General features: G+C 38.3%; 4 protein-coding genes across 4 annotated transcripts; 1 reads left to right on the top strand and 3 right to left on the bottom strand.

Annotated features, from left to right (window-relative positions):
• Positions 1–491: 491 nt before the first annotated feature.
• Positions 492–2,462, bottom strand: L201_006826 (uncharacterized protein; the record flags this gene model as incomplete). Its single annotated transcript, XM_066222542.1, has 6 exons — positions 492–1,297; positions 1,350–1,417; positions 1,495–1,973; positions 2,054–2,203; positions 2,262–2,331; positions 2,398–2,462. 6 exons carry the CDS (start codon positions 2,460–2,462, stop codon positions 492–494), a joined length of 1,638 nt encoding a protein of 545 aa, XP_066078639.1.
• Positions 2,463–3,553: 1,091 nt separating this feature from the next.
• Positions 3,554–6,461, bottom strand: L201_006827 (uncharacterized protein; the record flags this gene model as incomplete). Its single annotated transcript, XM_066222543.1, has 10 exons — positions 3,554–3,850; positions 3,964–4,506; positions 4,586–4,843; positions 4,900–5,022; positions 5,079–5,178; positions 5,244–5,388; positions 5,462–5,726; positions 5,791–5,866; positions 5,925–6,196; positions 6,342–6,461. The coding sequence occupies 10 exons, from the start codon at positions 6,459–6,461 to the stop codon at positions 3,554–3,556; spliced, it is 2,199 nt and encodes a 732-aa protein (XP_066078640.1).
• Positions 6,462–7,628: 1,167 nt separating this feature from the next.
• Positions 7,629–13,231, top strand: L201_006828 (uncharacterized protein; the record flags this gene model as incomplete). Its single annotated transcript, XM_066222544.1, has 7 exons — positions 7,629–8,018; positions 8,061–8,200; positions 8,252–11,999; positions 12,069–12,147; positions 12,209–12,442; positions 12,505–13,112; positions 13,205–13,231. The coding sequence occupies 7 exons, from the start codon at positions 7,629–7,631 to the stop codon at positions 13,229–13,231; spliced, it is 5,226 nt and encodes a 1,741-aa protein (XP_066078641.1).
• Positions 13,232–13,656: 425 nt separating this feature from the next.
• Positions 13,657–15,033, bottom strand: L201_006829 (uncharacterized protein; the record flags this gene model as incomplete). The annotated part of the gene is made up of 5 exons (XM_066222545.1): positions 13,657–14,106; positions 14,201–14,326; positions 14,408–14,486; positions 14,780–14,884; positions 14,963–15,033. The coding sequence occupies 5 exons, from the start codon at positions 15,031–15,033 to the stop codon at positions 13,657–13,659; spliced, it is 831 nt and encodes a 276-aa protein (XP_066078642.1).
• Between the last annotated feature and the right edge of the window lie 745 nt (positions 15,034–15,778).

The following is a 15,778-nucleotide window of genomic DNA, read 5'->3' on the forward strand; positions in this document are numbered from 1 at the left end:
ATATATAACAGCAATACTCGAGTAAACTTATACTTATAAATAACCAGTATGCTAATTAATTAAATCACGCGCTTTGAAATATCCCTACAACCAACCCCTACGCTGCGGGGGAAACAAGATGGAGATCTTGGAATCAATTTACAGTATATATATTTCAACCTGACGCGTATAACGTATAACGCGGATGACCTCATATATTTCACTCGTACAACCAATCATTGAATTATGATTCCATTCTTCCTCTTTTATAGCGCAGAAAGTTATACATCTTCACATGATACATACAAGCAAATTTCTTCTTCAACGTGTATTATATGGTATAATTATAGGTAGCATGTTTGAGTGTATAGGTCATCATATCAATACTTGAAAAGTAAACTAAATGAGGCTCAAGCAAGATCAAAGCAAAATCAAAAGCGAAGGAAACGAAAAAGATGACACAGAATGGAAAATTCAGTACCAGTAAGAGCCAAAAGGAAATTCATGAAACATTATATGAACTGAGGTTCATCTTTCTCTTCAAATGGACTCCTCAGCCCTAAACCACCTGGAGCAGTTTCAGGTAACAACATTTGCTGTTTATCTAAAGAAATAGGCATTGAAGGACCTCTTAATCCTCCTCCCAAGTCAAGTTTCTGTTTATTCTGTTTTAGTTTCTTGATTTTCCGAGGTTGTTTTTGTCCACTTGTAAATTCGTCTTCACTATCACTCCACCCTCCACCTGATGACGAAGAAACTTTGGTTGTGCTACTGGAGGGGTCATCTATAGGTAAAGGTAAAGCTAAGATTGATCTATCATTTGTTGAGGGTTTAGGATTTTGTAAGAAAGCTTTCTGGATTGCATGTGGTTGTGGATATAAAGTTGATGAAGAAGAATGCGATCTTGTTAATCTTGTCGAACTTGAACCGACGCAAGAAGGTAAAGGTTGAAAAGTAAGCATTGATATAGGTGAAGTGACCATTTCTGTTGAAGTTGGACTGATTATTGGACGTCCGTCACTAATTTCGCCGTGTGAAGGACTAGAAGGTATTTTGTCATCTGAAGAAGGATTTGCTTCAGCTTCAGCTTTGAGATCATCCGCTGTAAAACTTCTTCCTCTTTGTAATAAACTCGTAGGTCTAGCAGGTCTAGCTGATAAGTTCCGTAAAGAAGGTTTACATCTTAACTGGGGTTTAGAGGTAGTTGTTGGGCCTGTTGGTGAAGCTGGAGTCAAAGTGATGGCTGCAATAGGCGGTACTGGTGCAACGGAAGGTCCTAATGAACAAAGGGGTGAGTCTGCCATGAGACCTGATCCCACTGATGGACAGATTAGCGAGGTTCATATTGAGATCGTTTGTTAGGGACTCACCTGAAGTAGATCTAGTCAACGATAACAATGGTTCTTGTTTCGCACTGTTTTGCAAGGTAGTTGACAATCTGATAATCGCAATATGTGATCAATGTATATCAGTCAGCTTAGCGGCATCTTATCATTTGGCAGAAAAAAAACCCACCTTAAAGCTCTACCGACATTATCAGGTTTTGTAGTGGTTTCACTCTCATCCTCAACCTGATCTAAGAAATCCATACTATCTACTCTTCTTAAACCTGGTCTACCACTATGACTCGACCCACTTTTGTTTTGTGATGAAGATGAAGAGGATGAAGATATACGTTCTTCTCTTGATGTTAATTTCTTTTTATCTTCTAAATCAAATCCAAATGCTAATTTACTTTCGTTTAATGCAATATCAAATAACTTTTTACGTGTAGAATCAAATTTATGTTTCCATCCTCCCCTACTAGTATCTTCTGGAGATCTTAATTTAGAAGATGACAACGAGGGATCTTCATCTGATATAGGTGAACTCGAACGTAAATTTCTAAAAGCATAATTTATAATTTGATTCGTTAATTCATCTAATACTTTTGCAGGTGGTAATTCTCCAGGTGGATATGATGTTGATACAGGTCTAAAAGGATGTATAAGTGTCTAAATGAAGACAGGCAGATAAGTATATATAGTGATATTTTGCGGCAATTGATAGAAAGAATGAATGTTTGCAAACATACAGATTGTATCACATCAATTTCTTCTTCTGTCCATTCTTGCTCAATGAATCTCTCATCTTCTTCATCTCTACCTCTTTTCGAACCTACACTTATCGAGCTGGATTCATCCAGCTGCATAGTATCGATATTTGGAGAGGGAACATTGAAGTACTAAGATGAAGGTTTCAATAACAGCTCTTTCAAGTAGTAGACATTTGGTAGAACTCACGCTGACAAAGTCATACGGCAGAGGTGTATGTGGTCCAGGTGTTGAAGGAGCAGAATCATCCGAATCGATTCTATTACAAGAAAATCGATTCAGTGATCATACACTGTATTACTGTTGTCAATGATAGATTACTTACCGTGACATTCCTATTGAGGGTGGTAAAGCAAGGTGCATAGCGGGTTTCCTTCCCGTAGCTGTCATTTTGCTTATGTTGTCGAAATTATAATAGAGAGGGATATAAGATGTTCCAAGCAGAGGAACGATATAAAACGCGTAAAGCCGATATTTGCTTGTTGTTATATAAAACTAAAGATGTTATAGGTGAAGTCTTCTGATCTGACTAATGGAGTGGTGTTGCAATATGCTTAAAGAAGTTTAGAGTAAGTCTGCCCCCTTCGTTGCGTGTATATGTCTGTGTGTCTGCGTGTTTATTTGTATGTTTAAGGGAACCTTCACTGTCGCACTGAAGTTGAGGTTGTATTAATCCGAGAGAAGATATAATTATTATTTATAACAATATATTATATATGTTGAAAAGAGTTGATATCAGAAAAAAGGAAAAATAAAAAGCCTAACCATTTTTTAGTTTAGACAGCCCAATTCCGGAATCCGGTCAAAAGATCAAATGAGAATTCTAGCTCGAGTATGTATGTATGTATCGCATTGATCATCTTGACACTTATGTCAGTGGCTTAGATAGCTTGTGGTACGATGATTGACACGGACCATGTATACCATATCCCAGAACAGAAAGAATGAAGAAAATCGCCATGAAGAAAGAGGGTCATGCTCTACCGTATAAACGCGTCTCTTACGATTCACGCATAAAGAGAGAAAACGCGTAAAAGTACGGTAAAGGACATTGAGATTAAGGGTACCCCCAAGGAAAGGGTTAGACGCGTTTACTCGTAAAAGAGATTAGAGATTCCTGCAAAGATTGTCTCGGCTATAAAGGTGATAATTACGTTATTACACTCGTCCTCTTATTTTTACAAATTATGTTATCACACATTAAGATTAAGGCTTACTCCTAGAGACCATAAGACCATGACTACAGTATAAAACGCAGGTCGAAATACCAAATTTCCCAGCTTGATGACTATGAACATTCACTCGGATCGTGATGGCGTAAGCATTCAAGCTATCGCCGGAATTTGTCTCTTGCTAAAAGACCAAAATCAATGATATGGTTAATTCGATGAAGCCCATATGCTGTTAAATCGTAAATATTTCATCACATCATTAAAATATTGTTATCTATTGGCTTGGTTGAAGTCAACTTGATTATGTGTTTATCTACTATATCTTGATCCTCTCAAATCATTGATCTCAAGTCCATTACCTAATCCATTCAAACTAGCATTATTAGAAGTTTCCTTTGACTGTATCAAGCTTTGTATGTTCTTCTGTAATTCAATCCATTCATTCTCTCTTGGTTGAATCAATTTTTCACTCAAGTCGTATATATACAATTTACCATTCGATGAACCTAATCCAACTTTTTTAGATAATCCATTTGTTGTTGAAGGTTTATCAAATGATAATTTATTTATCGCTTCATTTGATACTTTTGTAGATACTATTGGTACCTATAAACACCATAGAATCAGAGGAATTGGATATCAGCATTGCTCATTTTTTTATCTTTTTTTGGATAATAAGTCAATCTTTGAATTATGTTCTTGTACAATCCTTTACTCACCTCGAAATCTTGATTCAGGTTCCATAAATCAAATTTACCATTTCCATCTACGGTACCAAATACAGCAGGATGATTAGGATGCCATTTAACATCAAATACATAATCATCAGCTTCTTCAAAAGAATGTAACGATCCTATTCCATCATGGTTGGAAATATCATTGGTTTTACTTGTTGATGATTTATTACGTGTTGTTGTAGAAGGGTTATTTGTGGATGATGAAGAAGTAGAAGAAGAAGCCTTTGTCCTCCATAATTTAACCGTCCAATCAACGGAAGAAGATAAAAACAAATCCGAAAAATCAATTGAACCTGAACTAGGATGAAAATCGATTCCTGTTATAGGTGCAGAATGTCCACGATAAATATCTTCATTATTCAATCCTGCTTTTGATGATGGTCTGTCATATCTATTAGCTTGATATATCGATCCTTCTTCAGTTCCAACCCAAAATGTGGACGTTTCATTATCAGGGAAATCTAAACATGTTATTGACACTTCGTCGGTCTTGTTATGCGATGGTACAGTAAGTGGTAGTGTTTCCTAAGATCGCGGCAAACGAGGATTAGCTTCTTCAGTAGATTGAATGAACTTTTTTTGTGGTTGGGCGACAATTGCTTACCTGAGGTTGTGCTAACATATCACTCAACCAACTACATACTAAACCATCTGTACTGGTCGATATCAAATTATTGGCATTTTGGGTACCAACCATTTTCATTCCGTATATAGGATATGTATGGCCATTTGATGACAGCGGTGTCTTCAGTACAGGCAAATGTTTAGCTCTAGTATCCCATAATAGGACTTGACCAGAATATGAACCACCAAATATGAGAGTGGGATGGTATGGTGAGAATGTAACGGATAATACATCGGACTAAGGAGGGTAAATCAGCTGAGGTATCCGAACGAAACAGAGCAGGATCAGCATACAGGAGAATGGAAAACAAATTCCGGTCTTTCTAGTAGATGTAAATTCCAAACAGCTACAATACCATCAGGGTCGTTGACAGCAGAAGGGTTCTTGTTGTATGATGCAGCGACAAGTTCTGGAAACTAAAATTCGACTTATAAGCTTTTGTGAAGAATCTCCAACCGAACTTCCAGCTTACTTTAGGTGACCAATCTAAATCCGTTACTGATCTACCGGTTGTCCATCTTTCGTCTGAGAACGCACAAAATAATTTCACTTTCTGTCCTTCAGATTCATCACTACAAGAAACATATTAATGTCTGAAAAGTTGATTAATGATGAAAAAACTCATGATTGAACTTACAACGCCCCATCTATACCTATTGTATAATCTCGAATATAATCATATCCATCGCTTAAAGCTCTTTGTACTATTTTACTTGATTCTTCAATAAAAGCGCTAAAATCCGGTGCAGCAAAGATAGCCTGCCGTTGTTCATCTGATAAAGCTATTCCATTTATAAGAGATAAATAAGTGAGCTGATATACAAGCTAAGTGTTAGGAATTATAGGTGAGCTTACCATTAACTTTCATTTCTTCACCTTTTTCTTTTAACTCTTTCAACTCTTTTTCTAAAGCTTTCCTCTCTTCTTCCAATTCCTCTAATATCCTTTTCCTCATCTCTTCTTCAGTTTCCCTCCCACTTTCGCCATCTACCCTTCGTTTTCGACGTCGATTTATTCCATTCTCATCACCTGATTCCCCATCTGATTCTAGGTCAGATGTTGATGTCGATATCGTTACGGATGTTTGAATGCCTTTGGAATACGTTACTGGCTTAATTACCTAATGATGACCGGTATATCACTATCAGTATACCATGTATGACCGTAAGAAGGCTCAAACATACTTTCGAAGGTAACTCGTACAATTCCTGCTGCATATCAACCATATCAATGGCTTGAAAAGGTGATCCCATAGTATCCCTAAAAGCAATAATCAGCATGAAACTCATATATCAAAAGGAGATCATATGAGGCTGACCTATCGATCACCTGACTAGGCGTTATAGCTCCAGCTAAACCTGCTGTACTAGAACTACCTGCTCTACCTATACTCCCATCATTACTTAATCTACTCGCTCTACCTCCTGGTGTACCAGGTAAGCTTTCTTCGGGTGTTGCTCTGGTAGCTCTGGCAGAAGGAGTCGCCTGGGATTGTGTTGAAACATATGAGGTTTGCCTGGCTGGAGTAGAAGGTCTTGCAAGTAATGAATCGACTAAATCGTTGACATCTTTTCGGGATGATGTTAAAGGCTATATGTATAAGTAGAATTATCATAAGTCGATTTTCTGCTATGGGTTAGATTTCAGAATGACAAGATATTGGCTACAGCAAGATAACGATCACTAAAGGCTGATTTTTTGTATAAATCCTTCCTGTAGATATGATTCAACTCACCTCAGCGGTTCCTTGTGATGCAGCTTGAGCTAATTGAGCTTTCCTTTCCTCTCTTGCTCGCCTCAGTTCAGCTACTCTAGCCCTTTTCTCCTCTAATTCTCTCTTCATACGCTCAGCCATTTTGTGAAGTTTCAAGAGATATCAAGGGCTCTTCTTCGATTTGGCGCTCTCAAACTAATTCAGAGTCTCCTGTCTGTCGTTGAGATGTCCTACTTCTATTATATATCATCGTCAACAATAATATTGACTTTCCACAAACCTCAAATAAACCTCGAATAATATAATGGACATGCAGAAACGCGTCCAAGCTCGAAATGACAAGCACGTGACATGATCTTCTTCCACATTTTATTTAGTACGTAACGTATGATAGTGTGGTGAGACTACTTACTGTTTTGCCAAGAATATTTAACTTTACTGCTTACATTTACAATTAATCTCAACCTGAAGTTCTAGTCCTCCAGAACCTCTCAATACCCCCCTTTCTCTGCACTCCTGCTAATCACGATCGACCGTAAGGATACTTGTATGTATATGCACTTCAAGGAAATCTTCATCGTAGTTGGCCGACAGACAGAATCGGGATACTTCCACGTGTGATCCCTCGTTTACGTAAATGCTTCGCACCGCATCGAATCTGACAAAATCCGTGTCGCGCTTTCACCAGACCGCAGGAATATATTATGTATCAACTTATTATTCGGCTCGGATTTTGATCATGATAATTCAGTTGAAGATGAGTGCAATGCAAAGGATGCCGATGATAAATGTATATATGATGGTACACTACACTTAAATGACAATGTGTGATTTTAAGTGCTGACAGCGTAGATGAATATGCATGCATTAATATAAATGAGTCCATACGTAAAATCGAATTGACATTTTGATTTTCGGGTACTACTAAGCACGATGAATGACTATCGGATGATTCTTGATTTTAGTTGATTCACTTTCACTTTTTATCCTGTAACAAAAGGTCCGCATTGACCTACTTGTTTTGTTTTATTCAATCACGAATTGACCTTTCATACTTACAATCCAACTGAAAAATTCTCTTCAAACAGCAGACCGCACCACAATTTATACTTCAATATCTTGCCAGAGAAAAAGCAATAACCCAACACTGCATGACCCACGTTTACTTGTCATCACATTCACTACGGAATAGGTGAATGTTGATGATACTTTAGCTGTGACTTTCTTCTTTAATGAGGTGAGCAATTTCACTCCTGACTCTGTCATTCTCAATCTAACATTTACACTTACCTGCCCAACCTAGTCACAATGAATTCTCAACAACCTGAATCTGGTCCATCATCTCCACGTTATAGACAAACTTCACAGCAGTCAGCGGGGTATACGGATTACAATTACCAATCTGCTTATTCAACATGGAATAGTCAATCACAGTCGTCTCAACAGAATTATGGATCTGAGATACCTTATCCTTCAATTCCCTCTGCACTCTCTCCAGCACATACCTTACGTTCACCACGATCTAGAGAACGTCTAGCCAGCTCAACATCCACTTCGTCAATTAGCTCAACATTGAAAGGTAGACGAGCACCTGCGCCAGCAGCTTTAGATCTTAGTCCAAGGAGAGAAGAACGATATGGTGGCTTAGGATTAGGACTTGGACCCTCATCTGATTCTCGTAGGGTTGTCACTGAACCTGTGAGTTACCTACCACTGATGTTCTTAGCTAATTGTGGATAGGCTCGCCGAGCGTCACGACCGTTACCATATCCTCCAACACACGCACATCTCGGACCTTCAGCTTATGCTACACCTATAATACCTCAAATTTCAAATAGGGTGTCAAGTTTGACAGTAGATGGGAACGATGCGCGTGTATCGTAAGTCAAAAGCATTTACGTTTTGCGGACTTTCAGCTAATCGTGGTACAGAATCGACTCATACTATCTTAAACCATCTTCACCACTTGCTACAAGTCCTGAACAACCTGATCCCTCCAACATTGATCGAAATGCTCTGATTGGTGTAGGGGAATTAGCTACACCACGTTGGGGAGCTTCAAATCAACATCCTCATCTGCGTACACCTAGTATGCCCTTTCATTTAGGTAGTACACCACCAATACCTCAGCCCAATATAGATAATTGGGCTCAAGGTCAAGAAGGTATGGGATTAGGATTCGACAGTAATAATCATAAATCAAGACCTATGTCAATGTCAAACACGCCACCTCGTTTACCGACTAAATCACCTGCAAGGGAGAGAGATAGAGACAGAGAAAGGTTTAAAGAAACAGCTACAGCACCTCCAATAGCTAAAAAAGAAGATCCAACTTTCTCATTAGATACTTTGGCAGACTTTAGTTTTGATACTTCTATGGAAGCTGCGTTGGCAGCCTCTTTATCAATGCCTGAAGCTAAATCTACCCCAAACATCGCATCATCATCACCTATCCGAAATGTTTATCAAACTGTACCAGAATCGCCAATAAGAAACTTGAATCATGTTATGACACCTGATTCACCTCCAGTATCACCTGGTAGTGCAAGATCTAGAATTTATGCTAGAAGACAAGAAAGAGAACGAGCCGCTGCTATAGCTGCTGCGAATGCAAGTGGACATCTACCTCAATTACCCACATCAGCTGATTCACAATCTTTTGCTCATCGTGCTAATTTACCTCAACCACCAAGTTCTGCTGATTCACAAACTTTTGGTTCTCGGTCTTCGAAAGATAGTAGAAAAACACCACCTAATCAATCACGACATAATCAACATGATATTTTGAAACAATTTGCACCTAAAGATTTCTCTCATTTACCACCAAGTCCATCTTCAGCTTCAATTAATCAAATCTTAAAAGGATCAGGATCAGTTAATAATTTTGGTTCATCAAGTACACCCCCAACAAGTGCATCAGGAACTACATCTTATTTCGGTGCAAAATCTTTACAAAGATCAGAGTCTCAGCGTTTAAGATCAACTTCGTCAAATCAAAAAATTGATGCAAATACCGAAGAAGCTATGAGAAAATTAGATGGTATATCAACTACTCCAGGTAAATCGAAACCCAAGGTCAAAACTCCAGTGGCTTCAAGACCTGGTACACCTCCTAGCACAAAAAGCAAGAAAATACCGTCTAGACTTAGTACGGGTAGCTTGAAGGATTCCGAATCACCGCTGAACAACTGGATTGATATAGGAGAAGAATTACCAGCGGTGCCTATACCCAAAGCTAAAGCTACGAACCGAGAATCATCTTCTTCCGCTAGCTTCATTGGTACACCCACATCGAGAGACTCACATTCCTTACCCACCACTTCGACAACACCCTCTTCAGCCGATATCGGACCCACTAAAGCTAGACGAGCGAGTGGAGGAAGTGATATGTCAACACCTAGCATCACCGTTGGAGACTCATCTGATCAAGATAGAAATATATCGGTGCCTCCTGTTCCACCTCTACCCAAAAGTTATATTTCCATGCGACAAGGTATGAATAATGTAGCAAACTTTGTTCCCGTCCGAGAAGATCCTTCGACGACCTCGACTTCGCCCCTTTTGTCACCACCTGCATCGCATCAAGTGGCTCAATCACCTCCTGAGATTACTAATTCACCAGTTTCAGCACCTCCGAAGATGAATAAGAAATGGTCTTTCTCTTCTGCACTCAACCTGAAAGCCAATGCTTCTCCAGCAGTATCGATAGAAGAATTACCTGGTAGTCCACAAACCCCTTGGTCGGAGATTCAGCAAAACGAATTACCTTCTCCAGGTTTAAACAGACATGAGTCGGATGATTCTCATCACTTAGCCACTGCTAAACCTGCAGGTAAACGATTAACACCTTCTTCCATCCCCTTCTTTAGACGTACATCGTCCACCTCTACACAATCCAAAGTCACCCCACCTGAAACACCCAAACAGTCAGATATCAAACCTACACCTAGCTCTCAATCTAGAAAATCAGTCCTTGGTATGCACCTACCATCGATGCTCAGAGGAAGTTCATCCAAACGCGGTATTTCACAACAATTCGCTGCATCAGAGAAGCCTGAAGTTAAGCCTGAACCGCAATCACAAAGTACCGGATGGACAGGAAGGAAGAGAGGCAAAACTCTATCCATATCTGCGGATCCTTCCAAACCATTCTTACCGGCAGAATTGCTCAAGCATAAGTCATCTGTTGAAAGCTCTTTGGATAGTCGATCATCAGCAGCATCAAATCACAGTGAAGCTACGATCAATGCTCAGCAAGATAGACGTTTACCTGCAATTGTCGGATCACCCGCTCGACCAGCAGATATGCGACCTTCTGATTCTACTAGAAATTTACCATCTATCACACCTACTAAAATTCCTCGTATTGCCAATAGAGCTGGAGTTGGATCACCAGCAACAGCGATGCCTCCTCCTTCTCTACCATTATTGCGTGGCAAGACGGTCAGTACAAGTATGGCTGATCTTACTAGACCACCCATAACGGAATTTGGTGTAGTTGAAGGAATGACGGTTCCTAAACAGTCTACTTCAAGTGCTCATCGAGCTCATCTACTAGCACCAATGTCTCAAAGACAGGAAACAAGAAGATCAACTGTCCATAATAGACCTTCCGATCCACCTGTAAGAAGGGAGGTAGTGCCTGTCTCAAAAAGACAGTTACCTCAACCTCCTTCATCATCTGTCACAGCTCCTACAGTCTCGTCCAGCGCTAAGCGTACTTCTCGAGAATTTAGAGTTACAAGGAAAGATTCCAAAGATACCTTACAAAGTGGTGGATCTTCCGGTCGGACTTCACCCATCAAACCATCAAAATCGCTTCATTCCAAATTGTCGATACCAAGTACCTCAAGAATGTCCTCCTCGTCATCGGTCGGCGCACCTGGCACGAGTTTCAGGAAGACTTCTTTGGTTGCTGAATCACCTTCACAGAGTCCCGCAGATGATGAAGAATCTCTCGCCGACGCTGAAATGGCGGCTTACATCAAGCGTCGTCGACAACGTGCTGCTGCAGGCAAGAAAGACGATTTATCCGATATCAATGAGTTCCCAGAAGATATACTAGCAGCTGAACCGATGTCTCAACGAGCATTCATCTCCCAATTCTTACATAGTATGACTGACTTCGAAAGGAAAGAAGTATTAGATTTCGACAAGATATATTATACGCCTTTACCCAAGAAAATAGCTAGACCACGTCAACCACAAGGAATGATATACAATCATGGATATGATGATGAAAGAGGGGATTATTTAGTCGTTGAAGGTGACCATTTATGTTATAGATACGAAGTCATTGGTGTATTAGGTAAAGGATCATTTGGACAGGTTGTTCAATGTAGAGATCATAAAACTGGATTGTCTGTTGCAGTTAAAATCATTAGAAATAAGAAAAGATTCCATGCCCAAGCTTTAGTTGAAGTTAAAATTTTACAACAATTAGTTGAATGGGATCCTGAAGATAAACATTATATGGTTAGAATGACGGATTCTTTCCAATTTAGAGGTCATTTATGTATCATAACTGAATTACTGAGTATAAATCTTTACGAATTAATTAAAGCAAATCAATTTGCTGGATTTACGACAACTTTAATTAGAAGATTTACAACTCAAATGTTGTCTTCCCTACAGTTAATGAGATCACATAGAATTGTTCATTGTGATTTGAAACCTGAGGTAAGTGATATTCACTTCCGCTACTTAATTACATTTCATAGCTAATAGATATTTATGTACGCTTTTCAGAATATCTTACTTTGTCATCCTGCTAAAAGTGGTATCAAAATTATTGATTTCGGAAGTAGTTGTTTGGAAACAGAAAAAGGTGAGTGACACTGTTTTGTTGGTTGAGCGACGTCAAACTGAGTATATGAAATACTTTATAGTTTATACATACATTCAATCGAGATTTTATCGAAGTCCGGAAGTTATTTTAGGAATGAATTACGCCATGGCGATTGATATGTGGTCTTTAGGATGTATTTTAGCAGAATTATATACTGGTGTACCTATATTCCCAGGTGAAAATGAACATGAACAATTAGCTTGTATAATGGAAGTTTTGGGTGTACCGGATAGGTATATAGTTGAAAAGGCTTCAAGGAGGAAAGTATTTTTTGGTGAGTTTATCAATTCCTCGATAATTTGGTTTGAACAACTCATGCTGATTCTTGGCAAATAGATGCAACGGGTGCACCACGTCCATTTGTCAATGCAAAGGGCCGAAGACGTCGACCGAATGCTAAAACACTATCCCAAGTAATGAAATGTGACGATGAACTATTTGTTGATTTCATCTCAAAATGTTTAACTTGGGATCCAGATAAGAGACTAAAACCACAACCTGCATTGAGACATCCATGGATTATATCAGGTAAACATAAAAGATATGTACCTACACCAACAAATGAATCTAGATCAAGTTCATCTACAGGATTAAGATCGAATCAAATTCAACAAAATGGTACTTCTTCCCAAAATGTCATTCAAAGTTCTTCAATGTTATCTTTAAGAACAAATTCTTACTTGAAAGATCAAAACAATAGCAATAATTCTTCCTCATCAGAATCAAAATCGAAATCAAAATTATTGATCTCACCACCAACTCCTTTAATGGCAAGACAACAACAATCTTCTTCAACATCACAAAATCAAAATCAAAATCAAATTCATAATTTCTCTTTACCTCCTCAACAATCATTACCGCGGGTCGGTCATAGTCATGGACATAATTCGATATCTACTTCAAATTCTTCCAAGTTAGGTCATCAAACTAGAAGTAGTTTTACTGTAAGTCATATTCCTTATTTATGTACGACAAATTGTTATTCTAGACTGAATGCTGATCATCTATCTATACCCATCATTCTCCCCTTATACAGACTGCATCCAAAATTAGCATAGGTTGAAAGGGAAACAAAGTAAAAAACCCAATCAAATGGATTCTAGCTCATTCTACCTAATAATAATGTCTCTTTTAATGAAACTTTTCCAGTATCATGTATTTATTGTGCATATTTTCACTTCCTGTTCCTATTTATCATTTTAGTTCCATGTATATACGACTTTTTCTCCTTTTCTTTTTGTTCTCCGCAATCATTTCATAACTTATCAAGGGATTTTACATTCATGCATATTTGTTATTCATATACTGTACTGCTCAAGTCATTTTTAAATTGCATATCAAGTCATCAAAGTCATTTCGCTTTCGAATTGCAAAAATACAGCACAAATGTCATTGAAACTGTATTATATGATACATCACTTTATTCACTATGGCTACATAAATTATCTACCCGTCTTTTAATGTTTACAAAGGATTGGCAGTGATAATCTAATCAAGAGGATCGAAAACAGGATCATTCGCTGCAGATTGTCTAGTTCTTCTTCTTGTTCCAGTAGTTGAACCACTTAGTTTAGGTTGATTCTCAGTAGAAGTTGAAGTTGAAGTAGACAAAGGTACTTTTTCACCTTCATCTTTATTCATTCTTCTAGTTTTTCTGATTTTACCTGTTGTTCTTTCTCTTTCTCTTTCCTCATCTACTTGATTTTTATTACCTCCACCAAACCATGAAGTAGAAAATCTTGTTGATTTGGGTTTTGGAATAAATTCATTTCCTTCAGGCATAATTAATATATGATATTTTCTTTGTGCAACTTCATTATCTAATAACCATGTTTCAAGTAATGCTAAATTACGTAGATTTGATTTGAACAAATTATCTAAGAAATCACCTAAAATTGGGACCAAGCCTACTACAACATCCAAGAAGACATTGAGAACCTACAAGAGTCAATGAAATCAGCTGAATAGATCGTTGTGTTGCGGATTGGTATACAATGATGTCATTCCAGCTGATGGGAATATTTCGACTTACCATGTATCCTAAAATATTTGTGGGTACACCAAAGACAAAACATAACCAAACTTGATAAAGTTGTAAAACTCCTGATATTAGGTCACCATAAATGGGTACAAGAGAGATTATGTCATCTAACCCAGCCTATTGAAGGAATTCACGTCAGCTCTACGTACCGACTAAATAGTATGGGATAACAACAGCTGATACGAGGTAAGTACTCACGCGGAAAGGTAATCCCAAATCAGCTAGGACTGGTGCGGCATCAAGCCAAAATGCTATTGTTCGAATGTGGTTGTATAACCTATTTCCACAGACATTCCAATATTGTCAGCGTGAGTTATCAATATAGATGGATGCAATAACAATAATAGGATAATAAAAAACGATTTGATCAGGGTAATTCTAGAGACTGGTTGTTTCTCCTTTGACCGAAAAGGTCAAGTCAGAGTCTAATTAAGTAACATCACTTCAAAGGGTTGTGGAGGTGGAATAAGAAGGCGGCTCGCATAGCGTGACAACGAGCAGACATTGTTTGAGTGGAGTGTATATGGGAATGATTATGATAAGGAGAAAAAAAAAACAGCGAATACTAACCTTTGAGCATCTTTATCGTTTCTTGGACCTATGACACCCCATCCAGGAGGTCTATAAGTAGCTTCAAATGCACCGAACCTTAAGGGCGTTTTATCTCTTTGAGCTCTACAATAAAGAGATAAAAATCAGTATGTTGACCAATCAAAGGGGGAAAACAGATAAAAGGTAAAAGAAAAAGCGCACTGACGATCCCTAGCTGCATTTGGTCTATAAGAAGATAATATAGGCCAAATTGAAGATATGATGGAAGCCATGATGATATGGGAAAACAAAAGTTCGTTTTTTACCCAAATATGCGAATGAAAAAAGAGAAGAAGTGAAAGAAGTGAAAACAGAAATGAAAGATGAGTGATGATGGGATGATTCGGCAGCGTGAAAGGTTAAATGAGGGATTCAAGTGACGTACAATTTGGCCGGGATTTACTGATAACGAGCTGTGGCGATGTGGCATTGATTGGGCTTAACTGGTGTAAATCGAGAATTCAAAACAGAGCATTATTGACAGGTACTCGAGTATGCTTTAAAGTAATTCTGATGCTCACTGAGGGATATCATTGTCCAGACAACTGACCGTATAAGGTACATCCAAGTACAAGGTTAACACAGTAGACTATACCATTTGCTATTGAAAATAATGCTGTCGTAATCAGTTCAGATGACCTATATTGATTGAGCAAGCGAAAACAAAAGACCACAACTAAAAACCTTGATTATCAATAGTCCAGTCAACCACATAATGTCTCACTTGATATAACAAAACACAATACATCAAGCACATAAACGAGTATCAGAAGCGATTACGACAACATGTTGTGGATTATAACACTGACTTGGCGACTGATTTCAATACAAATGACTGTGATATCATGCATAATCCACTCATGTAGTGATGACTCAACTTTACTACATTCTACCGTTCTTTTCTTCTTTTCTCCATCACCCATCCTGTTACACGTTCTGTTCTATTTTCCTATCCCCTCAATCCCCACTTGTATTATA

The sequence above is a fragment of the Kwoniella dendrophila genome, chromosome 9 (genome assembly GCF_036810415.1).
Source record: "Kwoniella dendrophila CBS 6074 chromosome 9, complete sequence".
NCBI lineage: Eukaryota > Fungi > Basidiomycota > Tremellomycetes > Tremellales > Cryptococcaceae > Kwoniella > Kwoniella dendrophila.